We start from the raw sequence: 27,481 nt of genomic DNA on the forward strand, positions 1-27,481 counted from the left end.
ATGATAAAGTTTGCCAGAGTAGAGGCAGAAGTATTATTGGGCGTTCGACGTGAGGGTCCTGTGCTCAGTTGTCTGTGGCAAGCAAAAAGAGCCAGAAACTATTTGAGCACAAAAGAGGGACAAAATCTAGAAAAAGTTCCCGAAAAGTCGCAATCGTGGGATGTATTCAGGTAATTTTTTTAATCATCTTTCAGGTAGATGGGTTCAGATTGCAAATCTTGTCACCAACTGCCCTTAAACAATTACACTTCAATCCCTCAGTACTTGCGCGGAAACCGTTGGGTGTTAACTGGATATCGTGTCAATTATTCAGTAACACAGTGCTTATTTAGCATTTTTCAATGCAGCAACGAGTTTTTCAACATTTGGACGCATTTAGCCGGCTTTTTCGTCTTTGCAGTTTTATTCCTCAGTGATGTATTGGTGAAATTGCCTTATGAGGGTGCTGATTGGAGTGATTATGCAATAGTTACTGCTACATTATCTACATTTGCTTTTTGCATGCTTTGCTCCACAGGATTTCATGTCTTTAACAGTCATTCTCGAAACTGCTACTCAGTTTGGCTAGCTGTCGATGTATCAGGAGTAGCAATAGGAGCTTTAGGATGTTACCTTCTTGGCGTATATTACGGATTCTACTGCTACCCTTTCTGGAGATCAGTATACGCTGTTATGGTTGGACTCATGTGCCTGATAGTTTTGGCAGCGCAAGTTTACGATGCTTTGAGTCAAACTCATAATACTCTCAGATCAGTCTTTCTATTTTGCTCTTTAGGAGCAGTTTCCGTCATACCAACAACTCATTGGATTTGTCTTGAAAATGGATTGGAATCCAGCCTTGTCCGACTGCTTCTCCCCAAAGTTTTCATTATGTACTTTCTTCTTCTCTTGGCCGTGGTGATCTATTTGTCGAAATTCCCCGAAAGATTTTTCCCCGGAAAATTTGATTTTTTTGGCCATAGTCACAATCTGTGGCATCTTATGGTCGTTATAGCGCTCTGTTATTGGCACAGGGTGGGACTAGAAATCGTACATATTATGCTGCATTCTAAATGCAATCATGTCAAGCTTCAATAAGCAAAAATTTAAGCAGAAAAACTTGACCTAACTGCTAGCAGCTACGCTCTACAAACTTCTGCTAAATGAAAAATCGTTTGAATTTTTAGAGTTGAAATCAACTATCCATTGTTGCTCAATCAAAGGATTAATTAAATTTATAATAATACTGAACTACTTTCAGAATTTTAAAATCGTTATGTCAAGTTTGCTTTTATTTTAAATCATGCAAATCATCATTTGTAGCCAAACTCCAATTCTGCCGAAGTGTCAAATTGGATGGTATTAGATATTGTTTCGAAATCCAGCTTATTTGCTGTTTCACCGGAGTTGGAAGCTTTTCTTTTTTCCACAAAAACTGGTCAACAATGCGCACAAAAATCAATTTCAATGGCCATTATGAAGATCAATGAAAGCTTATTTTGAAACAACTTCCATCTCTCATTATTATGTCATTTTTAAGAGCTCTTCAAATAAATGTTATTGCTATGTAAATATTTCAAATACCAAGTAATTTAGTCTTAATTTGTTAACTTGTTTTTTAAATTGTCATGCAGAGCTGGGCATTTCATGGGGGGTTTGAAGAAAAGCCTCATTGTCAGGGCTTGACTTTTTGCTTTGACAGCTGGTCTTCACTTATACTGTTTTGTTATTTTTGCAGACTTGTTTCTTTAATTAGTTGATTTTCTATTTGGGTATGTTAAATAAAACCAGATGGCCCATTCCAGCTAAAGCTGCTTTTGCGCAATGAGTCAACATAGACGACTATTATGAAAATATAAAATAAGCAAGGATAGCCGGTTTTTGTGCAAGTAGCACAGAACATTCCGACCATTTTCACAAAAAAAAAATTAACTTAAAAAAGTTCTTTAAATTACTGTCGTTGTTTGGCGTGGTATGAAGAGAGAACTACACAAACCCGTAGAAAGTTAATGAGTAAGGCTCATTTTGATTATAATTTGTGATACCTGATTTTGCGTGGAAAACAAAAAATATAAAACACACCTGAAGACTTTTTTCCTCCCCATTTTCACTGCCTGGAGCAATAACTGTCAAAAACTAAAATGGTAGTATTGTTTAATGTGTTAATAGACGAGGTGATTTATCCTCTTGTTTTTTGTTCCAATTCATAGAGTCTTAACGTGAAAGGTTTTTCTTACCTCTCAGAGTTTTGAAAACTGAAACACGAACATTTTTTTTTTTGGTTTTCTTGTTCAAGGTGATAAAAAGATGCTATTAAATTAGAATTTGAACAGTCTACAGATATTATGATATAGAATACACGTTCTGAAATTTCTTTAGAAAAAACATCTCACCAAAAAATATTATTGCTTCGGCATTATGAAACGTTTCGATTAGTAGAGATGGTTTTTGGTAGACCTAGTTTTTGATATTTTTTCCCAACAGTGTTTAACGTTTCAGTCTAGTTTTTCTGCTGGCTAGCTTGTCATGCTATTTTTCTAATTTTTTGTGTGTAATTTTTTTGTTTTGTTTTGTTTTTGTTATTTATCTATTGTAATTGTTGAATACCTCCCAACTAACAAGACAAATAGTAAATCTTCATCGAAAATTTATTATTTTTTGCCTTCTATGGATATTGTTCTCGTCAGCGCAATCTTATAGAACAAATCAACAATAGATGTGAAGTATCGAAAGGAATGATTTCTATTAGTTTTAACTGTTAATTACCCTTGCAATAAGCTAGGGTAGTGCAATCGGGTACTAGACTTTTATCCCGTAAAGAACTTTGTTCACAGAATATGCGAAATTACCATGGTTCAATGACACCCAAATGGTAAAAAAAAATGGTTCAGCGTGTTTTTTTTTTTCAATTTTCTCTTTCTATTAACTTTTGTCTGATCGGAGTTTTTTAGGAATTAAAATGGGCGTTTGCTTTCGGCGTCAGAGCTTTTAAAGTTTTTTTGATTTTTTTAGCTGTTGCTCTGTGAGCTCTTTCTGTCGAAGTGTGTTTGTTGTTTTACTTAATTTTATTTGTTTACGTTCTTGTAAATAGAAAGAAAACTTTTCAGTATTTGTTTATCTTTGTCTTATCAGAAGTCGTTTTTTTATCAACGCTTTTTACAAATGGTTTCTTAGCATGCCTTCTGCAAAGCAGACAAGTTTAAAGCGTCAGTTGGAGCCAAAATGATTTGGTTGCTTATTTAATTTTCAAAAATGTTGTGCAACAATTTTCCAATCTGAATTTTTTCTCAACATACTTTTTTCCATTGCAATTGGTGAGAAGCTCTGCTTTCAAGTTTAAATAAAAATGGGTCTCCTACATTTGATGAAGATTTTAAGTTCTTGTCTGTTTTTTTTTTCTGAATTAAAACAGTTATGATTTGGTTCAAATCTGTATTTTCTGTTGAAGTTGCGAACTTATTCTGCTATAAGTTCACAAAAGGAGTTCTTTTTGCAATAAGGTTGTAGGTATTTACTAAATTTGTTCAACTGTTCGCACTTGAGATTAGCCTTCAAAATTGCAATACTTCGCTGACTCTATCCATCTCCACTACTCCATTTAAAAAGAATTTTTTTCGCCATTTCTTCTTCTTTGCCCTGAATTAGTTTCTCATTTGAGTCCTCACGAGCCATTGGCATGTTGGAAATTGATCTTCGATCCGCTTGAATGTCGTTTCAATTGATATATTAAAATAATTTCATATTCTTGAAAGTTTTCACAGTATTTTTCTTTTGAGCGTTTGCATATTTTTGTTCCGCGACGAAGTTTTCATTCAAATAACGGCTTAAAAATTTTAAACGCAGTAATTTTCTTGACGTTGCTCTACCGAAAGCTTCTGGGAACAACAACCGAATTGTAGGCTCCATCCAGCTCATATTGTGAGCGGTTGAATTGATACATCTTCCCAGCTTCTTGTAGAAGAGAATTTCAGAAAGCTGAAGAATGCGGATGTTTTGTAAACACTTGCCAGTTTCAGCCTAGGGCTAGGATCAAAATGAGAAAACTTTTGTTTTGTAGTATACCCTGAATAGGCTCAACTAGTACTCCTTCCTTGACGACATTAGTTTTAAAGCCATCTTTACCCGTGCGATACTAACTTTCTCCCCGTAAAAACTTCACAGAATGGACGAAATGGTATTCAGTATATTATACAACTGCTGAAGTAAAATCATGCCTAGTATATTTATTGAGTGCATGTAATTCGGCTGAACGTTGAAAGCTGCAGAGAATTTTTTTTTGGTGCCGAAATTTTTTTAGTGCCAGGACGGACAGTCGGCATTAACTGTCGGCTTAATTTCAGATTGTTAATCTTTGCTTTCCTATTTTTCGCTGTTAATCTTTTATCAGAAACTCCGTATGAAAAAAAAAGAAAATAAAACATTAAAAGTCAATTTTTCCAGCTTTTTCAGTTGGTTTAACATATTCGGTTGTGGAACCGGCTGGATCAAATTCTTTTTCCGGCAAGTAATTCAGTTTTTGAGTTTTTTCTTTTTTTGTATAACTTTCTTGAGAATGATTTTTTAAAGTTTTGTTTTCATTGCTTTCTATCTCATTTTTTGGAATTTATCCTTTTTTGAAGTGTCTGCGATTAAGCGAGCTTACAATACTATATCAAGTTCGAAAATCATTAAATCAGAATTTTTGGCTCCAATTTTTATGACAAATAAAATAGTGTGAATCAGTCATCTCTACAGATTTCATTAATTTTTGTTAAACTGTGTTCGGTTTTTTGTTTTTGCTCAATTTGTTTTTGCTCATTTTTTTTAAAATTTGTTATTTTTGCTATTTCTGTCTTTAGAAAGGAGATACTGCTATTGTTTTCCGCATCATAACTTAACAAAATCATTTGATTTTAGTTCCAATTTTTCATTGTTGTTTTTTTTGCTGCTTTGGTCAACTCGATTTTTGTGGGCGTTCTTTATTAGCTAGTTTTGTTATCTAGTTTCCAGATTTTGAACGGTTCCAGATTTTGATTGTTTCTGGGAAGTTTAAACATTTTCAATTCAAGACTCGAATTATTTTTTAAATTGAAGTGTCTTTTTTCCGCTAATTTGTTTTGCTCCTGTAAATTAATTGAAATTCTTTGTTAACCATAAAAATTTAAAAATAAATCACGAAATGTATTTTTATGCAGTGCATCCGAGTGTAAATTGGCAGTTGAAGTTGTTGCTTGTGTAATTTTCAACTTTTTTGCTGATGGTTAAAAACAAATTGCGATGCATTTTTTTTTCATTTTTCTCTTTTTCATGGTCTTTCAATTTTCTGCATTGCAATTTGTGCGTAGCTGTACTTCGTCTCTGTGTAAACTTGAAAATGCATTCTATTTTTATTTTAAAACTGAGAATTATGTTTTAGAAATATATCGAGTAGTCTGAAGTGGTCTCAAGAATCGACACCTGGATCGAAAGAAAAGAAGTCCTTGACCCAGGTAAGCGTAGTGGTTATTTCTATAAAGTTCAAGTAGATATAATAACTTTGCAGGATTATTCAAGTTACGAAATCACCAGACGGAAATATGGCACTTATCGAGCTCTCTAGAATTAGCTCTATATAAAAAGTCTATCTTTTGCTAGTTTTTTTTAAAGAAACCGAATAAATTTTAATTCATCTTTTTACTAAGGAAACTGCTTTCGCCAATTTTGAAATTTCAAGTCTTGCTCTTAAAATTTGGACGTTTTCGCCTACTTTTTTGTTCATAACTGATCTATTTCTCTGTCAACGCTATCAGACAACGGTTTTCTTTGTTTGAAGGATGAAAAAAGCACGGAGACCCTGTTACCAGAGCCCATTGATGATAAGATAAGAGTTCCCTCCACCGTAGTGAAAAGTGGTGTGGCGAAGAAACCTGATGCGAAAAATGGTGCGGATTCAAAACCTGAAGTATTCAAGTTGCATCCATTGTCGTCAACTGGAGATTCGGCTAACGATGACCCGGAGAGGGTAATGTAGAGACTATTTCAATATTTGAATGCTTGAGGGCATACATACGAAGTAACATTTTTGTACAATTTGCGAATTATTTTGATATTATGGAGGCTTGCCGATGCGTCATTCTTATGATTTGAAGCATATTAAAGGATCATAAAGAAGTCCGATTTTTTTTACTCATTATGAATATGAGAGTTGAGCTCGTGTACTTGAAGCGGATCTAGTATTTTTTAAAGCAAAGGGAAATTTAAAAGCCCCAAAAAATTGGATTTTTTGTAAGTCTATTACATAGCTTGTCTGAGCATTGCTGAAACACCACAAAAGCGCAATTTTTTCATATTTTTCGTAAATTTTAAAAGTGAATACGTAGCACTGTTAGTAGGGGCGGAAAATTGCTTTTCTACGAGAATTGTTATTCTGCAGGTGCTGAGCAAACTGTTGGAAGCATCCTCTATTATTTCGAAAGTGGCCCAGCTTAATATTCTAAATGAACACCTGGCTAGAGACAACAGCTTCCTAACCAACAAACAGAAGGCAAGTTTTTTTCATTTTCCAATGAAATTATCCAAAGTGTGAGAAAGCGGTAAAAAGAACAACCAAAGTCGTAATGAATGTGATATCAATGAATGTAGTGAAGACACTTAGCTCGTGATGATATTTTTGTCTTGTTTTTTTTTTCCAGGAAAGTCTGTTTTGGAACCAGATATAAACTATATTTATTCTTTGGTTATACATTGGATATTTTATCACTATAAAATATTTAATATTAACCAATCACGATCCATCTAACTAACAAACCACTTATTTGTAAGTGCTGAAATTACTTGTAATTTCAGCACCAGAGAGATTTGAATTTAACTTAGAAATTAGTTACCTCTCCCAGAGAACTTTAGCAATCGCAATAAGCCAGAATACTCTAGATCTATTGAGCCTAGCAGAGACTAGTTAAACACCCTGAGACTAATAGATATAAGAGTAAGATTAAGATCGGTATTAGACCAAGAAGTTGCACGAATCTATCCGGCCGAAAATAAGACAGCGTGACGAGCAGACGGTGTACCCTATCCGAAATTACTCTATGAGTTAGACCTTCGAATGTAACTCATCTGGTGCGACCAAAAGTCTCGAGCAAGACCTTAAAAACAAATTAGCTTAGAACTAACAGATAGATTAGAATTAGACAAAAACATTCTCAAAAATGTTACACGATAATAATCTTATTGAAATGTCTCTACGACTCAATAGATCAGAACCACTATTCCGCACAATAATAGAACTACCAGGCATTGGAAGAAGACCTCGGAAAAGACACGATTTACGACTACGAAGAAACTTACCATTAAGTTTCATGGTCGTACAGCGAAAGCCCGCAATCCAAATATCGATTTACAATCGATAGGTATATATTCTAAATCCGATATACAACATCACATTTGAACACAACATTTTCAAGAACTACTAACACAAATGGACACTATACAACGACAATCAATAGACCAAAATTTAAGAAAACTTGTAGAAACAGCAGGATTTTCAGATATTTACGCACAAGATTACAGCGGATATTTTAAAGACATCAAAGATTACATATATTTAAACGGTGAAAAATATCGACCTTAAGATATATCACCAATCAATATTTTTAGTTTTGTAAATTTGAAAAACGAAGTTTTAGCCTTTCTAGGATGGCCATATTACATCTTAGAAAGATTGACTATCTTATATGCAATGTTTATTTTTATTGGATTTCTTTTCTCATTACTAAAAGAAATCTATAACACATGCGCAATACATACACAAGTAAACAGACAAGCCAGCGTAGCACGCATATTATTTGCAGGATGTTTTGGAATGTTTTCATCATCAATAAATAAAATCCTCCTAGATGCACAAATTAAAGAATACAATACAAAACTATCAACAAATCCCAACACATACGATGACTCAAATAATAATACAAACTTATTACCTACGGCACCCCATTTGCCAAATAATCATCCATTATCTTTAGTCTCACGAAATTTTCGAAACTTAGCAATCACAAACCCCCTCCAGGTCAAAAATAAGCAACTCGCTAAAACTTGACAACTAAAGTAAACACTACTTCAATATTATAACCCTCCCCTATCAGATTATACAAAAATCAACAATATTTTCCAATTCAGACCTCAAAGGTCCTCCAACCAAAAAATGGCAAATTAGTCTAAAGTAAAAAAGACCCATGATCATTTGGCCTTAAGTACAATTATTCAAAGATACTCCCATTTGTTCAACAAATGAAAACAATACTATGAAGACCTCCCGAACACCAATAAAATAGCCCTCAACAATCTCAACCCACTGTCAAAAAATCAATAAATAATCCGACCACACTTGAATTTCGCCTCAAAACTTTAAAAAATATTAGACGAACGAATCTTTTCTTAAATGCTTCTTTCCATAACAGTTGATCACATAAAACAAAAACTTCTAAACCTCTTCACAAAATTTTTCAATCTATTTAAATTTTTGATATACTTTTTCATTGAAACTTTTGAATTTCTAATAATAATTTCTATAATTTTTTGCAATCTTTTTAAAATTTCCTATTCCCTATTTGAAATATATCTCCAACTCTCCCAAATCCTTGACCACATCTACAGGCACAAATACATATAATCTATCTAAATGATACGAACTATTTTCAGTCGAACAGATATTTTTCTTTTATTCATAATTTTCCTCACATTTTTAGTCTCCCTCATCATGACAATATGCAGATGTATCAAAAAAGCAATAGTCACCTTTGCCCAAGCAACCATCCTCTTAATACTCTTTATTGAAGCATATTATAATAAACACAAATTTTAAGAAAAAATTGAAATTCAGATAATTTTCCAAAATTGCTAATCAACAACCACCAAACCAGCCCCCACCAACCACATCCCAAGAAAGTCCAATAACACCCACAACTACAAACCATCCTCAAACATCAACACGCATTTCTTTTCAAGACAATCCATACACCTTTGAAGAACGACACGCACGCTTATCAGAACCACTAGAACCAGTTCATCGACTAGCATCTTTAAGTGAACCAACATATAACTTATACCCCACCCTGCAACAAGACCTCAATCGAGTTAGACATATTAGCCAAAATCAAAATACACCTGATATACATAGACAAATTATACACCCGCGAAGAAATAGAAATTTTCAAAGCCCCAGAGTTAATTTTAATATACCTCAATCACCAACGCCAACTACCTCAGAACTTTCAAGCAGTACACTACCAGAAACTCCCACACTTCTTTCACAACCAAGCATCTCGAATATACCCTCGAACTACCTAGGTTCAACCCCCACATCACAACAAATCCGAGAAAACCCTTTTAATCCCCCAGACACCAGAAAGACCACCATATTGGACAACACACTCATTTACTTAAGGTGAACCGAACATAGTAAATGAACCAATAGATATTTCTTCTGATACAACACTATCATCATTACCAGAAACACTCTCACTTCCGTCAACACCATCAAAAAGTCAAGTCTCACCAACTTTTTTCCCCTTAAATTTTCCAAACAATCTCGACGTTAGATACAGAGAACAATCATCGTCAAATATCCCTTTACGATTAGATTGGACTACTTTCGTAGCACCTCCCCCACTATTTGGACAACATCAAGAAAGTAACCGACTCCATAGTTGGGCACTTAATAGATTACAATATAGACAAGATATCCACGAAGATATCCGAGAGCATAACATTCAAATACTTCAACAAAACAGTCTTCAATTAAAGTTCGAAATCACATTCAAACTTAATAATTTTGTTCAACATCCTTTTCCCCTTAGTCCACCAAACATAACAGCTCAATCACTACCTCCTCCATTTATAACAACTGAAGTAATATATAAATACGATAGATATACCAAAAACACAATTGGATATATCACATTTTATAACCCATACTCCGAATTAGCATACACATGTATATTTTAAAGATATTTACGTTTCATTACATTCTTTTTCTAATTTTTTCCGAACAACATACAAATCCATCCCCTCGTACAGGACCTCAGGATTTATTAGTAACACACTATGATTGTGAAGAAAATGAACAAAAAACACTACACAAATACGCTATAAATCAAGTCACACAATGCGAATCCGAACCACAAACCATAGAAACAACAAATGTAGTAGCCACACTATACTCAAAAGCCCGATCAACAACATTAACAGGATACAAACTTACAGCAACATTTTCCAAAAAGAAAGTAAATTGCTCACAAGTTTCAAACGGAAATAAAAACCGACTAGACCACGAATCTTTCTATCAAAGTAATATAGAAAGATTACTACATCTTTGCCCTCAAGATTGTAAGAATGAACTTAGACGATTAAACTTAACACAAAACGATGGAACAAATAGAAAACTTGTAAATTTTCAAGTTTTCCCGGACTTAGCACATCAAGCAGAACTCGAAAAACACCAAGGTCACATTAGACTAGACAAAAATTTTCCATTTCATGGAACACATGGAAGACTGACATGCGATCTCCATGATAAACAATGGATACCACACATAGGTATCAATGATCCCTCAAATTGCAAAGCAGATACAAAAATAAAGGATATCAAGAACTAATGTTTTTTGATTGGAAAATACAACTTGAAAAAGTACAACTAACACGAGATTTAAAAGGCGACACAATTCTTTACCAAGGCATTCGACTTCCTTGCAAAAATGACCAAGGATATTGCGATCCTACAACACGCACACAAGCAACCATTGTATGGTTTCCTGAAGAAACATGCACAGTTTTTTAAGTCGCAAAAATACACGCTAGAATGATTAAATTTCACCAAAAATATTTTATTGAATCAATCCCATTTGAAGAAGTCAATCCTGATCAAATCAGAAGCAATAACGCCAAATTTAGAAACCTCCACGACATAGAGAATAAACTAACACGATTTCAAATATACCCGGAAACTGAACTAGCATGTAAATATAAAAAACCGATTTACAAAACACAATACTCAGAAATCCTTGTTGAATACGAACATGGTTTCGACATGAATACAGGACATCTAAATGTAGACCCCTTGGCCACATCTCATTCACTTACCGACGGAAACCCTTATACTTCCGTAAAATTTCAGAAAAACATAGGAATAGGTGGAAAATTAAAACCACAAGACGCCGATAGTACACGATTACAAGAACTATCACTCATGAACCGCACATATTTTGGCGCAATTCACTATGAATTACATTTAGACATGAAACTAGATTACACAATAAGCAGAATTTTTCAAGAAATGTCACTCTCAGAATTAGAAACACTACACCAATTATGTGAACTTGAAAGAACACAAACTCTACAGTCACCAGCACTAGCAGTTCTCAAAATACCATATGCAGGATATTTGTTATCCCGAAATAGATCAAATTTTATTGATTATGAAGGAAATATTTTATGATATTACACTTGTACCGAAAAAATATCACCCTTATACGTTTTTGAAGATAAAAGATGTTACAAAAGAATCCCCATATTCTACAAAATAAAGTGTATTTTGTTGATACACTCTCAAGACGAACATATTTTTGGGACACACCAGTACCATGTGGATCAAAAAATAACCACAACGTTGTACAATTAAGCCCCGACAAAGATAAATACTATCTACTAACACCATACCCGACATTAATGCCACCATTAAAAAAGTTTTCACCTGAAAGCATTCGAGCTATAGCCCGCAATCCAAATATCGATTTACAATCGATAGGTATATATTCTAAACCCGATATACAACATCACATTAGAACACAACATTTTCAAGAACTACTAACACAAATGGACACTATACAACGACAATAAATAGACCAAAATTTAAGAAAACTTGCAGAAACAGCAGGATTTTCAGATACTTACGCACAAGATTACAGCGGATATTTTAAAGACATCAAAGGTTATATATATTTAAACGGTGAAAAATATCGACCTTAAGATATATCACCAATCAATATTTTTAGTTTTGTAAATTTGAAAAACGAAGTTGTAGCCTTTCTAGGATGGCCATATTACATCTTAGAAAGATTGACTATCTCATACGCAATGTTTAATTTTATTGGATTTCTTTTCTCATTACTAAAAGGAATCTATAACACATGCGCATTACATACACAAGTAAACAGACAAGCCAGCGTAGCACGCATATTATTTGCAGGATGTTTTGGAATATTTTCATCATCATTTAATAAAATCCTCCGAGATGCACAAATTAAAGAATACATTACAAAACTATCAACAAATCCTAACACATACGATGACTCAAATAATAATACAAAGACATTACCTGCGGCACCCCATTTGCCAAATAATCATCCATTATCTTTAGTCTCGAAATTTTCGAAACTTAGCAATCACAAACCCCCCAAACGTAAGACCCAGCCACATACAAAGCCCCATCCAACATATCGTGACACAACACCCGCCAATTGATGACACATACGAAGAAATCATTGAACAGCCCCATACAACCACTTTTCAATCTCTAAATAATCATTTTTTTAGCCAACGATGAGCAGACAAATTCGATCACTCCACCGATCAAACTCCCACCCTGCCAACCTCCAAAATCCACTCCCTATTATCCCACTTTTTGCTTTTCCGCCACTTGATTCACCACAAGCTAACACATCATCAGGCATGAATTCTGACACTAACTCAGACATCGCAATTTATACAACAATTTCACAATTCAATAATTCTGATATTGAAACCCTCGACGAATTCGCCAATTCAGAACTATCCCCTTCTACACATACCCCGACCAGCTCAACAACCTTTTCCAAACCCCCCTTCAAACCTATACAATCGCATAGCCAACATACATCCCCCTACACTCCTTCTCAAGTAACCCCAACCTACTCCACATTTAATAATGACCGCTCCACAAACAACTCCCCAGATAATATCCAAATTTCCAAAGAACTAGATAATTTTATAACACTCCAACAACAATTGCGATCTCTCCACACCCTAACTATTCACCAATTATCATCAACAATAACATCATCAAATCCACCAACACCCACACCAATTTCAGACTATACTCCATCATAAGCTCACTCATCCATTTCCACAGAATCATCCAACAGTACTAACCGTGCTTATAAACTTTTAAACGAAAATTACCAAATCCCCAAGTGAAAAAAACTTCAGTGTAGTTCCGATTACTTGTAATTTCAGCAGCAGAGAGATACAGCAGCAATCGCAATAAGTCAGTATACTCTAGATCTATTGAGCCTAGCAGAGACTAATTAAACACCCTGAGACTAGTAGATATAAGAGTAAGATTAGGATCGGTATTAGACTAAGAAGTTGCACGAATCTATCCGGCCGAAAATAAGATAGCGTGACGAGCAGACGGTGTACCCTATCCGAAATTACTCTATGAGTTAGACCTTCGAATCTAACTCAGTTTGATCACGCCAAATTTGATCGTATGCGGTTTGATTTTTGATTTCTTTTTTAAGTTCAATTGAAAGTCATTTGTTAAAGGAAGGAAAATTATGCTCCGAAAGTGGATTTTGATTTTTAGATTTTCCAGCGGATAAAAAAAGCTTTTGATCTAGTTTTTATGAAAAAAAGTTTGTTCATAAATTTTCTTGAAAAGGAGTTTCAACTTGATATATTTTTTTCCCGAATTTCCAAAGTTTAAAAAAGCACTTGAAATTTGTCCAAGTATTCGTGCGCTATGTTTTATTTTGGGGTAATTGAAATGTTGCTGCGAATTTTAGTCCAGGCGTTGCGAGTGTGAACGCACGCCTGAATTCGTTCTTTTTGCTCGCAACCATCAGCAGCTCAAAAATTTAATTACAAAACAATCATGAATGCCAGAATACCGAAATGCGTTAAGTTTGGGACCATAGATGGCTTGAGAAGCTAGATAACTGAAACGCTTCGTAACTTTGCTTCGAATAGATAATCAGTGTTACTTAGGAAGTGGTTCAATCAGAGAAAAAAAGGTTCTATGAAGGCAACCAGTTGTAGTTCCGATACTTTTTTTCGACAAGACGTTTGAGTTCTCCCCTGTGATTTAGACTACACTGGTGGGTCAGCTGATGGCTTCAAAGGACAAGTTGAATTCTAAGAAGAGATATCAAGAGGCAGTGAAATGCACATTCAATCTGATCGGACTGCCTCCCAAGCCAAAGGGAGCCGGGATCAAGATACTCTGCATTGATGGGGGAGGAACAAGGCAAGTTACACTTCACAATTCTGTACCAAAAAATTATCATACATAACTAGACTGAAAATATCAGATGCAATTGTTTAAAAGTAACTGCACTGTGACATTGATTGTTGTGATTACAACTCCCAGCACATGATAAAGCTTGATTTAAAGGCTCTTAAATTCAAATTCTTCAGTCGTGTGGTAATTTCTACCAAAAGGTTTTGGTCAGGGTGCTTTTTAAGACAAAGAGGAGTTAGTTTCTGGCTCTTTTAGAGAGATATGACAAGTTTCTGAGTTTCAGTTTTTTTATTGGCACCAATATCTCTTCAGAAAAATTTTGGAAATGATCTGTTAGTACACTAGCGTACTTCAGTGAAGGTTAGTGTTATACTACAACTATTCTGTTTGTCTAACCTAAGTCGCAAATATTGGTGCCACTTATGAGGCACCTTTACAGGAGGAACGATATCTTAGATCATCCGAAATGAGTTAGTTTAAGCCTCTCATGTTCCTTATTTTTACTTCGTGTTTTATGTTGTTATTTGTCCATGAATGAAATTTTGGTCGTGTGGTTTTTTCCGTTCAATTTTGTGGCTTGACTCTTGTTTGTTTATAAAGTTTAATTGAGGTTCATTTACTAAACGAAAAGCCAATTTCGCTCTTTAATAACGAAAGTTCAAAGTTTTTAAAAAACGTGAATGTTCTCTAGTTTGAATATGGAGTTAATCATAAGGTTTCGTTGTTGAAAATTTACCTTCAACTATTTTTCTCAATTATATTAGATTTCTAATGCAAGCGAGCGCAGTGTTATATAAACATTCTTCTTTGATTCTTTTTTTTGCGAATGTTTTATTTGAATAAAATTAGAAATAAACAATTAGCACAGAATGTTCCGACCATATTCTTAAAAAATACAACAAGGTTTTTTCAAATGACTCGTATTTTTTGGCGTTGAGTGATGAAAGAAGCTAAACAAAAAACTAGGGATTGTGTATGTTCGATGATTTTTTGTGGTAGCTGATTTTGCATGGAAAACAAAAATGTGAAAAAAAAACTAAAACACATCCGAATACAAAGTTCCTCGCAATTTTCAATGGTCGGAACATTAAATTGGCCCTTTATCAGCATCGTTTTCATCTGCTTTATCGAAGATTTTTTTTGCATCGTATCAACTGTCTACGGCTCAGATGTTAGGACAAAAGACTCATAAACTGCAGTTGGCGGGTTGATTGCGGCTCATATGAGAAGTTTTTTAAACGGCTGATTTTTACAGTTTTCCTATGTCATTTTAGACATAAGCTCTAGTGTATGAGTAAGAATATACTTTTTTCTAACCTTACTCCCAAATAAAATTTTTCGTTATTTGGTGGCAAAGTGTTCATTATTTTTTGGCGTTTTTGCTTTTGACACGATCTGTAGCATTGGAATTTTTATATCATCTGTTTTCTGCTTTATTTGAGGCTAGTGTTTGTGATTAATTATGTATCCGTGGCTGAGTTGTGGTTAGTGCCTGAGTATCAAAACCACTAGTTCGCCGTAATTCCCTGATCGAATCCAAGACTTAGCGGAATTTTTACTAATTCGAGGCTTATTTCTACTTTTTTATTGCACTTTGTAGAGCTGATTCTTGTGTTATGGCTTGTGTTTGCGAAGCGCAGTTTCGCCTCTGTGTTTTAGAGCTGCTAGTTAGCATTTTCTCAAGGACGCTAATTGTTTTTTCGATGAGTTTTTTTGCGAGTAGTAAGAATTTTGCAACCGGACTTTTTCCCGTTAAAACGTTCGTTCACAGAATGGTGGAAATTAGAAATTATAAATTTACGAATGTGCGCTTGTGGATGCCACGAATATGGTTTAAAAAACGATTAATTTATTCCAAGCTGTGCAATAAGCCAATATTATAGAAGCCTTATTACTGGAAGAGAGCAAGCGCACATGTAATTAAAGCTGCTGAAGCTCCATGTTTTTCTCTTAGGTACTAGACCTCTTGGTGAAACTGATGTACTATTCATCCAGAAAAAAATCAAAGATTGTGAATGGAAGAAAAATATAGTTTTTGAACTGTTATACTTCAATTCTCTTGCAATATATTAACGTGCTTTTAAGGAATTAGTTTTTTCTAAATGCATCGATCCACTATTACCAAAATAATTTGAAAAAGTAGTGTGTCTTATGCCTTAGGTTGACCAAAGACTGTTGAAGTTCAATTCAGGATCTGATAATGATCTTCAGATTGAAATTTAAGAGAGAATTATGTGTCCGTATTCGCGCTGAGATTAGTTTTTTTTATCATTTCGTGTTACTTTTTTTGAATATTAATAACTTTAAAAAAAAGATATCAAACCAGAAAATATTGAGTTAAAAATTTTTTGAGATTTTTCGTTTTGAAATGTCCGTGTTTATTTTTTCGCTATTTTTCACGATATACTCATTTTATTGCTCATTTTATAGCACCCATTAAGATTCAGTGAAACAATTTATAAGTAACTGCACTGCGACATTGATTGTTGGGATTACAACTCCCAGCACATGATAAAGCTTGATTTAAAGGCTCTTAATAAATTCAAATTCTTCAGTCGTGTGGTAATTTCTACCGAAAGGTTTTGGTCAGGGTGCTTTTTAAGACAAAGAGAAGAGTTAGTTTCTGGCTCTTTTAGAGAGATATGACAAGTTTCTGGGTTTAAGTTTTTTTATTGGCACCAATATCTCTTCAGAAAAATTTTGGAAATGATCTGTTAGTACACTAGCGTACTTCAGTGAAGGTTAGTGTTATACTACAACTATTCTGTTTGTCTAACCTAAGTCGCAAATATTGGTGCCACTTATGAGGCACCTTTACAGGAGGAACGATATCTTAGATAATCCGAAATGAGTTAGTTTAAGCCTCTCATGTTCCTTATTTTTACTTCGTGTTTTATGTTGTTATTTGTCCATGAATGAAATTTTGGTCGTGTGGTTTTTTCCGTTCAATTTTGTGGCTTGACTCTTGTTTGTTTATAAAGTTTAATTGAGGTTCATTTACTAAACGAAAAGCCAATTTCGCTCTTTAATAACGAAAGTTCAAAGTTTTTAAAAAACGTGAATGTTCTCTAGTTTGAATATGGAGTTAATCATAAGGTTTCGTTGTTGAAAATTTACCTTCAACTATTTTTCTCAATTATATTAGATTTCTAATGCAAGCGAGCGCAGTGTTATATAAACATTCTTCTTTGATTCTTTTTTTTGCGAATGTTTTATTTGAATAAAATTAGAAATAAACAATTAGCACAGAATGTTCCGACCATATTCTTAAAAAATACAACAAGGTTTTTTCAAATGACTCGTATTTTTTGGCGTTGAGTGATGAAAGAAGCTAAACAAAAAACTAGGGATTGTGTATGTTCGACAGCCAAACTAAAATTACCAATTGAAAAACAAATTTTCCAGAGAAATTACTAGAAAAACGGAAAAAAAGTTGAAAATGCAGTTTTTTTGAGTTTTTGAAAAATTTGACTCCAAAAAAGCGGTAAATTTTTCAGTTGAAATAAGGTTGTTCGCTCATTTATTCGCGCGAAATAAGACGAAAAATCAAAAATTTCAAACCGGTTTTTCTCGACACTATGAAATTTTTTTTGAAATTTTTAATATTCGAATCAAGACTGAAAGGCCTTTAATATGGTATATCTCTCATCCGTGTTCGATGATTTTTTGTGGTAGCTGATTTTGCATGGAAAACAAAAAGTTGAAAAAAAAACTAAAACACATCCGAATACAAAGTTCCTCGCAATTTTCAATGGTCGGAACATTAAATTGGCCCTTTATCAGCATCGTTTTCATCTGCTTTATCGAAGATTTTTTTGCATCGTATCAACTGTCTACGGCTCAGATGTTAGGACAAAAGACTCATAAACTGCAGTTGGCGGGTTGATTGCGGCTCATATGAGAAGTTTTTTAAACGGCTGATTTTTTCAGTTTTCCGTTGTTACTTTAGACATAAGCTCTAGTGTATGAGTAAGAATATACTTTTTTTCTAACCTTACTCCCAAATAAAATTTTTCGTTATTTGGTGGCAAAGTGTTCATTATTTTTTGGCGTTTTTGCTTTTGACACGATCTGTAGCATTGGAATTTTTATATCATCTGTTTTCTGCTTTATTTGAGGCTAGTGTTTGTGATTAATTATGTATCCGTGGCTGAGTTGTGGTTATTGCCTGAGGCTCAAAACCACTAGTTCGCCGTAATTCCCTGATCGAATCCAAGACTTAGCGGAATTTTTACTAATTCGAGGCTTATTTTACTTTTTTATTGCACTTTGTAGAGCTGATTCTTGTGTTATGGCTTGTGTTTGCGAAGCGCAGTTTCGCCTCTGTGTTTTAGAGCTGCTAGTTAGCATTTTCTCAATGACGCTAATTGTTTTTTCGATGAGTTTTTTGCGAGTAGTAAGAATTTTGCAACCGGACTTTTTCCCGTTAAAACGTTCGTTCACAGAAAGGTGGAAATTAAAAATTATAAATTTACGAATATGCGCTTGTGGATGCCACGAGTATGGTTTAAAAAATGATTAATTTATTCCAAGCTGTGCAATAAGCCAATATTATAGAAGCCTTATTATTGGAAGAGAGCAAGCGCACATGTAATTAAAGCTGGTGAAGCTCCATGTTTTTCTCTTAGGTACTAGACCTCTTTGGTGAAACTGATGTACTATTTATCCAGAAAAAAATCAAAGATTGTGAATGGAAGAAAAATATAGTTTTTGAACTGTTATACTTCAATTCTCTTGCAATATATTAACGTGCTTTTAAGGAATCAGTTTTTTCTAAATGCATCGATCCACTGTTACCAAAATAATTTGAAAAAGTAGTGTGTCTTATGCCGTAGGTTGACCAAAGACTGTTGAAGTTCAATTCAGGATCTTATAATGATCTTCAGATTGAAATTTAAGAGAGAATTTTGTGTCCGTATTCGCGCTGAGATTAGTTTTTTTATCATTTCGTGTTACTTTTTTTTGAATATTAACAACTTTATTCTTCGAGTGTCATCGGTTGATTTTTAAATTATTTTGAAAGAAAGAGTTTTGCAGCTATTTCGATGTAACTGTTCGCTATGCGTGTTCGTAATTTCACTTGCGAGAGCATGTGACTTGTAATCGGTAGCAAGAATTTTCTTCCGTCATTTAACTTTTCTTATAATTTCTGCTGCTGCTCAGACAAGCGCAGTTTCTTGAAAATTCAAATAAAACTACTTAGTTCATTCATGTGAGGTAGTAATCCATTTTTTCAAATATATTGGTTGAAAAATGTTTGGTTTAATTGTACTTTTGGTTTCCTTATTTTACTTTTTAAGTTTTTTTCAAATGCAGATTGAATGTTTATATTTAAAGTTGATTAAAGTGTCAATGAAAACAGTAAATACACTTTTATTTTTCATTTGTTTTTTTTTCTACTTAATATGATTTCCGAAATATGTTTATTTATTTATTTCAATTCAGGTCAAAATCTTTTGCTCAAAGGAAGAAAAACATATGGTCTCGAATAACTAATGTTCAATTGGCGCGAAAAAACGTCAATAGCTCCGAGTTTCAAAAGTGAAGTTTGGTTTTCAGAATACCCTGCGGAACAAATAAAGTATTTTTTGGTTCTGCTTTTTCAAATGGGTTTTGATTGATAAAACAATTTCATTTACAAATATTTCTTAAAAAAATCTAAGAACTTTGCGGTGATATATTGTTTTCTTCAGTTGAATTCCTATCAAAACTACTACTACCAAGGCGTGTATTGTCCTTTTTCCCATTGTGGCGGGTTTGGACATTCGGAAAGTGCGTAAGCAATGGTTCAGTTGAGTGCATTCAGATTAGCATTCAAGCTAATTAATGGAGGGTAACGCGTTTTTCCATGCCATTCGATCAAGGCAGTCTGTAGATTTGAGGCCTAAAGTATTCAGGTCTCTTTGAACACAATCGATCCAGCATTTTTTAGGCCTTCCTGCTGGTGTTTTCCTTGGGACTGAAACATGGCTTGTTGGTGTGAGCGCATTGTCATTTTCTCCAAATCATTGTAGCCCCGACCGCACTTGTAACTTGTCCAGATCAAAAGTGTATTGACTTTTTTCAACTGCCTGTTGCTGTGTTGTTGTTTTTTGTTGTTCTTTTTGGCTTTTTCACAATGGCTGCGTTCGAAATTTTCTTTGCTACCTTTTGACTACAGGCCTAAATTATTATATGTTTGGTGCAGGTATTGAAGTTTTTTTCATACAATTTTTTAATCAACTGATTTTTAAATATTGATCTCGTTACTTTCTACTGGACTATATTGTTTGGAAAGTTAACTATTTGAAAGAAAAGACTAAACACTTACAAGCCTGAAAAAGCTATCAAACCAGAAAATATTGAGTTTAAAATTTTTTGAGATTTTTCATTTTGAAATGTCCGTGTTTATTTTTTCGCTATTTTTCACGATATACTCATTTTATTGCTCATTTTATAGCACCCATTAAGATTCAGTGAAACAATTTATAAGTTTCATTTAAATTGTTTTTTTTTCAAGTCTTTGTAATGTTCATTTCTTTTTTTTTTCTGGCTCTTTTTAGGTTAGAAGTATGCTTTTTTATTTAATTCATTGGTTTTTGCTCAACTTTTTTTTCTAAAAATCTACTTTTCTGTCTCAGCAGTTTTCTAAAATTCAAATAAAAAATGCCTCTTACTCGGCTGCATAATGGTTGAAAATGGTTTCATTTTTGTTGTCTAGTTTTTCTTTCATTTTTGTCTTTGATTGATTCGATTTTTTTTTGATTTTTTTAAAATATGAATAATTTGTTTTCGATATTTTAATTTATTTTGAAAGTTTTTCAAAGGTTTTTAACCTTCATAAATTATGGACCTGTTTTTTTCCCTTTTTTTATTTAAGTGTCTTTCTCTGCTTTAAATTGTCTTCGCGCCAGTAAAATAAAACATGATTGCCCGTTTTTAGATATCTCGGTCTGTTTTTTTTAAACCAGGAAACGGTGACTTTGGGATTTTTCATTATTCTGTGCGTTTTAAAAATGAGTTCATTGCTCCTCTGAGCAATTTATTCCTCGCAGCCTTTTAATTTGTTGTTTGGATTCAGGCTAAACATTTTGCTTTCATAATTTTCTTGTAATTTAAAAAAATTTGATAATTTTGAAAATGTAAAGAGCCCATAATTGTGAAAAAAAAGAATTGCATTTTGGGATTTTTTTCTGAACAATGCTCTAGATCTGATTTGGTTTGAAGCTCTGCTTCGCCTCTATGTCAAAAAGTATCTATATAAAGTACGCTTTAAAGTTACAAGATCTTAAACGTAATTTTTTCATGGCTTCATTTTTGTGGTTCATTGACACTTTTCAGCTGTCTCTTGGCTATGTTTTTCATGCTTAAACTGATGCTAATCATAACTCATTTAAGTCCAATCTAATGTTTTTTTTTCTTGTTTCAGAGGTCTGGCGCCACTGGAGATGCTGGCTGTATTAGAGAAGAAGTGCATTGAAAAGAAGATCATTCAGCCGAATAAAATTCAACACTCATCCTCCGCGTCATCTTCTTCAACTGATTCGTCTTCACTGGCATTTTTGTCCCAGTTTGACCTCATCTGTGGTGTGAGCACTGGTTCTATAGTGGCCTTCATGACTGCGGTTGCTGGAGTGAGTGACATCTACTTTTCCAATTAAGGCCTTTGAGTTATAAATCACACTAGCTTATTTTTTTTTAAAGGCAAATCGAAGGTTTTGGTTGAAAGTACGCAAGTTTAACAAAATTTATATCAAATTTTGATATTGTGTGATTTTATTAAATTTCAAGGATATATAGTTTCTTGTCTGATTGCATAAGCATAATAAATTTAAAAGTGACTGCTGTGTTATTTTTGGGATGCCTAATTGTGAATTCGAAGACGGCCTTCTACTTAAAACTAACTTCGTGCTTGGCTGATTCAACTTCACGTTATTAAAAATAAAGGACGGTCTTCATAGAATTTAATTGGCTGATCTTATATAGGCTCTGCGTAAAATATTATTTTCATGCTTTTTAGCTCAGTTTTGACACCTCTATCAGTATGTACCGCAAAATGGCCTCTGAGATCTTTCAACGGAGCAGCTTCATGAGTGTAGGTTCGACTCTGACCGGAAACTCGTGGTACGATACTGAAAAGTGGCTGCGACACCTCCAGAGCTACGAGAAGTCCTTCGACCCCGTCTACATGGCATCCAAAGAACCAAACACACCTTTGGTAAGAAAACGAGTTTGGTAGTATATACACCAGCAGAAAATGACGTCATTTGCGTTGAATTCAACGTATTTTTCTACTTAAATGTTAAAAGTTCTGTAGAATTGTTGCATAACTTCTTCAAATTTTAGACTGAGCTATAAATTAGCTGGTTGATACTTTGGCTAGCTTATGTGCCACATAATTACCAATGATGCTGTTGGTTTTTGAATTTCAGTTAATCTCAAACAATGATTGAGTTTCATCGCTGGCGGAGTAAATCCCCCTGGATAAAATCCCCCAGGACAATATCCCACCGGATAAAAACACCCATGGCACCAAATCCCTCTGGGACAAAATCCCCTAGTTTTAAGTTAAAAATCTCCCACATTCGAGCTGATCAAATTAGATGATGAAAGATTATGAACAGAAAAGAATTAGATAAACTAAAGACTAAAAATTAAAAGGACAAGTTAACAGCTATGGCTTTAAGATAATTCAACTCGGCTCTTTTTCCTTCCCCCCCCCACCTGCAGTTTTTTACATGTAAATTTGTTGACCACATTGTCCGATTGTTATGAAAATTTACATACAGACGAATAAGGCCACGACAAACATATTTGGTTTTCATACTCAACCTCGTAAAACCACTCGTTACACAACTATATTGAAGCTTGTGTGAGGTGGGGGGGGGGAAGGAAAAAGAGCCTCCAACTCTGTAGCTAGCGGGCGAGCATACAGTTTCTTTATCCTCCCGAAATTATTCTCTTTCCTTGTGCGATTTTTTTGCCGAACTGCATTTGAGAGAAACTAAACGTTTGCAGTGACTGCTGCCTCTTAATGGCGTCAATGAGCTTCCATATATGAGGGTTCGACGTTTAGAGCGTGCATTTAAAGCCGCGATTAAATCTTTCAAAGGCATTGTTTGTCCTGGGGAGGTCGTCAATGGTCCTGAAATAAAGCTTTCACATATCCATATGGAATCGAGACTTCCGTCTGGTCGAGTTTCGCGTTTCTTTGCGTGCAAATGTGTCCTTGATGGCGTCAGGAATTTTGCAGTTTTCGAGTATTTGCTTGTAGCATGCTTCTAGCTGTAGAGGTTGGGCAAATTCAAGTGCAGCTAAAAGACGGTTATCGTATAGCAAGGTTGAAATCCTTGTCATCTCGGTACTCTACAGCATAACCAAATACAGCATAAAAATGGCTTGCGAGAAAGGAAGGAAACAACCTTCTATTGCTGTGTCGGGAAGGTTGTCACCCACAGAATTGATGTGAGCCATTTCATAGTCCATCGTTATTGTATTGGGGCACGATATTTGCTTTCAAATTCGACCAGAAAGTATTCAATATTTCCTGTCGTTTATCGGGGGAGAAGGCCTGGATACATGGAAAAGTTGTTCCGTCTACGAAACAGTGGACAGTGTATGCTTGATAGAAGTTTTCAGGAGCGCTTTGAAGATTCAGTCGATAAACCAGTTCCCATAAGAATTAAAGACTTGATAATTTTCTTGGTTGCGAACACCAAGTATCGCTTAACGCTTTTCTGAACCGTCGAATCTTCCAAAAGAAAAACCTCTTCATTCATGGTTTGCATTTATTTAACAGCAGTTCAAATGCGAATCCTGTTAGAATAGCTGGCTGACTTCGGTTTTTGTGTCGGATTTTTCGGATCCTTTGTTTGATTTGAGGCAATAATGGTATCTTTTAGGAGCATCCTGGTGTGGCTTTTGCCAGGCATTTAACAGCGCCTTTTGCGTGGAAGAGTCCATGCAGGATGTTGCGTCCACTCTGATCTGTTCACTCATGGCATATGTTTCCAGTTTCCATTGAAGCATAATCTGGCATAATGTGGCGAAGACCGGAGGAATTCGCCCTTTGAAATCCGTATACTTGCTTTACACTGTGGCTTTGATCGCCGAAACTGTCAGTCTTATGAATAGAATTGACTAACTCTCTTTTTTAAAATGTTAAACGTAGTTATTTTTAAGCGCTCTCTGGCCCCCTTGTTACTCATTACAAATTTGGTTTTGTTATTTTCCCTAGTAATTATTTTGAATGAGTTGGTAGTTAATAAAAATGCACGTGGGCATTGTAATGGGAGATTAAAATGCGAACGCGCAAACTGGCATATCGCCTGTTAAGCTAATCGATTTTCTGGGATTAAATAGGGCGTTCTATTTTTACTACAATTTGATCTATTTTTTTCTTTGAAATTCAAAAAACTTTCAATCTACTTTTTTTTCGGTTTCTTTGTTCTGTTACATAATAGCACCATTCTGTTGGCCATGTTTTAAGATATGCGCAGTGTCTGCGATCACCAATCGGCAGATCCTGAGACCCTACGTATTCCGTTCCTACGGATTCCGATCCACCTCCAGGTCCAGGTATCTGGGAGGAGCTGCAATTGAGAACTGGGAAGTGTTGCGAGCCACAACTGCAGCCCCATTCTACTTCGACCCCTTCGCCTATGAAGATATGATTTTGCAGGCTAGTCCAATTAATATGAAATTATAAGATTTGAACGAAAAATTTGTAAAAAAAAATAAGCTGTTCTTTTTTATCATCTCCCAAAAGCTGGAAAAACTTTACCTTTTTTCCCGAAAGTTGACATAAATTTTTATCTATTCGATTTGTTCTTGTACGTTGTCATTTGTTCATGAGATAAAGTTTTGTTCACAGATCACAGGAGGCGGAATGCAGGCATTGAATGTCATGGTCTATGTTCTAATTGTTGCATTTATTTATAGCTGCTGCAAATGATTTGAACTGTCAGAAATTGACGCGATTATGTCTTTTTTTTTCGACTAGCCCTTCTACGGACAATTTGATTTCAAATTATGAACAATTTTTATCCCCTGTGTAAAAGGCTATAGGTGTTTTACAGGACGGTGGAATCCTAGTGAATAACCCGACCGCACTCGCAATCCACGAGGCACGTGCGCTTTGGCCAGATGAAGAGCTACAATTGGTGCTTTCAATGGGAACTGGGCTACAGAACAGCATCCCGAAGGAAGACCTGACTAGACCTGCATCGAAACAACAGCAGCAGAAGCAGAAAGCGAAAGCAGTTAGAACTGAGTACCTGAAGACATTTAACCATTTCATAGACAGTGTCACAAATACAGAAGGTAAATCACAAGAGTGAACTATTTTTGATTGTTGGATCTTTAGAAAAATAACAAGAACAAATACAAAAGCTGTTTTGGCTTAAAAGTTAGGGCACATAATTTTTTCTTCAGCGACCAATCTGTATTTACGGGACCGATATCTCATGTCAACTTAAGGCCGTTTTAGTAGTTAACTAATTAGCCAATGCTACATTATAAACTTTGTAAGATATATGTTGAATGTTCTAAATCCGAGGTATATTTCAGTTTTTGATCCGATTGGGAAGGAACTATTGCGAGAGTCCGTTTTGTTTTTATTTTTTTCTCGATTCATAAAAAGTTTTATTTTTGAGTTTCTTTTCTTAAATCAATGTGGTCGGAATAATCTGTACTACATGAACCGAAACCGAATATCATTAATTAATTTTTCTTCAGTTGTTCACACGACCTTGAAGGATCTGCTTCCGCGTGGCACTTACTTTCGCTTTAACCCGCGCCTGAACGACAACTTCGTGTTGGACGAATTCAGAGCAGAGAAGCTGGATGATCTACGGCAGCAGACACTGAAATATATGGACGGCCAGCAGGTATGAAGGAAAGAACTCTGTTCCGACGATAAGACATTTGGTTGTTGCTTTTGGTGATTGTTTAGAATTGCCAAATTTATTGCAATGGTTGTTATCAAGTGATATGCAAGCACGTCTATGATTAATTAAAACGGGTTCCAGTCCTTTCTTTCATACGGACCAAAATAACCGTATTGTTAATTAAGCTTATCAAAATCCAGATAGGTGAATGAAAATCCAAATTATATTTGCGGGAAATTATTCAGATTCTAGAGTTTTGATCAAATTTCCAAAACAACAAAACGAGCAGTTTTGGGTCGGTCCTATAACACGAAAGGCGCCACCCAAGTTTCGTAGAAAAATAGTAAAAACAAAAAATGGCCTAAATTTTGCAACCTATGAAATCTGCCCAGAGTAGATAATCATTTATATCTGAAGTTTTATATTTGAAGTTTTAACCGCAGTTTTACAGGATGATGTATTAAATTTAAATGGGCTTGAAGTTGTGAAATGTGTCATCATGACACTGGGTGTTCAGAGTGTTGAATCCCGGGGAAACAGACCCTTCCGCCCCTGAAAACTAACATGCACTGGTTTTTAGAACATGAATTTCAAAAGTTTTGAACCTCCTAGGTGCGTCAGAGCTTTTGCAAGTACTTGGGAATTGAAATGAAGAGCAGGTTTGCAACAGGTTTTCAAACATCAGCGATGTGTTGGTTCTATTTAGGACAGAGTGGATAGGTTTGCGGCCTGTTTTGCCAAGCAGAGGTCAACCAAGTCCAAACTGAGAGACATGTGGAAGCAAAGGCTGGATCACATTTTCCCCAATTGAGAAATAGAATGTCTGAATAAGCAAACCCCAAACACTAATTGAAAAGAGTTCAGGGCATCTTATGATCTCGTTTATTTGAATTGATTGCTTCAATTGCCCTGCGGGTTATCTCGAAATTTGATATTATTTTTTTGATCTGATTTCAAATACGATGTAAGTTTGTTACCCCTCCCCGCATGCGATGTGTGCCTTGACCTTGAGCTGAAGTGAAATGAAATATTGATTTGTTGTATTTAAACTGCTTTAACATATGGTCAAATAATTAATTTACTGAAAGTAGATGGAAATTGTAAATAAAATTTCCCTTTCTGATGTTATGTCCGATTGTCCTGGACTTTGACATGATTTAATTTTTAGCAAAAAGTTTTTTTCTTTACCGGTCATAATGATGCGCACAAAATGTTTTTACTATATAGCTTATATAACGCTTGGAAAATCTGATATTTTTTTACAATCAAACTTTTTACAAACAAAAAATTTTTAATGCCATGATGCGTACATTATTTTTGTCTGGTTATTTGCTAGAGGCAATTCAAATCATTTTTTTGAAAAATTATAGCTAATGCCTCTCCTGATATGTTCGACTAGCTCTTT

General features: G+C 34.7%; 2 protein-coding genes across 2 annotated transcripts; both read left to right on the top strand.

Annotated features, from left to right (window-relative positions):
- On the top strand, positions 1-27,248 carry LOC134853834 (calcium-independent phospholipase A2-gamma-like). Its single transcript, XM_063869765.1, has 11 exons — positions 1-170; positions 5,375-5,447; positions 5,771-5,959; positions 6,371-6,481; positions 14,058-14,215; positions 21,618-21,822; positions 22,209-22,406; positions 24,678-24,869; positions 25,267-25,510; positions 25,925-26,076; positions 26,783-27,248. The coding sequence occupies exons 1-11, from the start codon at positions 1-3 to the stop codon at positions 26,885-26,887; spliced, it is 1,797 nt and encodes a 598-aa protein (XP_063725835.1). The 3' UTR covers positions 26,888-27,248.
- Positions 179-4,695, top strand: LOC134853835 (progestin and adipoQ receptor family member 3-like). Its single transcript, XM_063869766.1, has one exon. It carries the CDS (start codon positions 199-201, stop codon positions 1,075-1,077), a length of 879 nt encoding a protein of 292 aa, XP_063725836.1. The 5' UTR covers positions 179-198; the 3' UTR covers positions 1,078-4,695.
- Positions 27,249-27,481: the final 233 nt, after the last annotated feature.

The sequence above is a fragment of the Symsagittifera roscoffensis genome, chromosome 9 (assembly GCF_963678635.1).
Source record: "Symsagittifera roscoffensis chromosome 9, txSymRosc1.1, whole genome shotgun sequence".
NCBI lineage: Eukaryota > Metazoa > Xenacoelomorpha > Acoela > Convolutidae > Symsagittifera > Symsagittifera roscoffensis.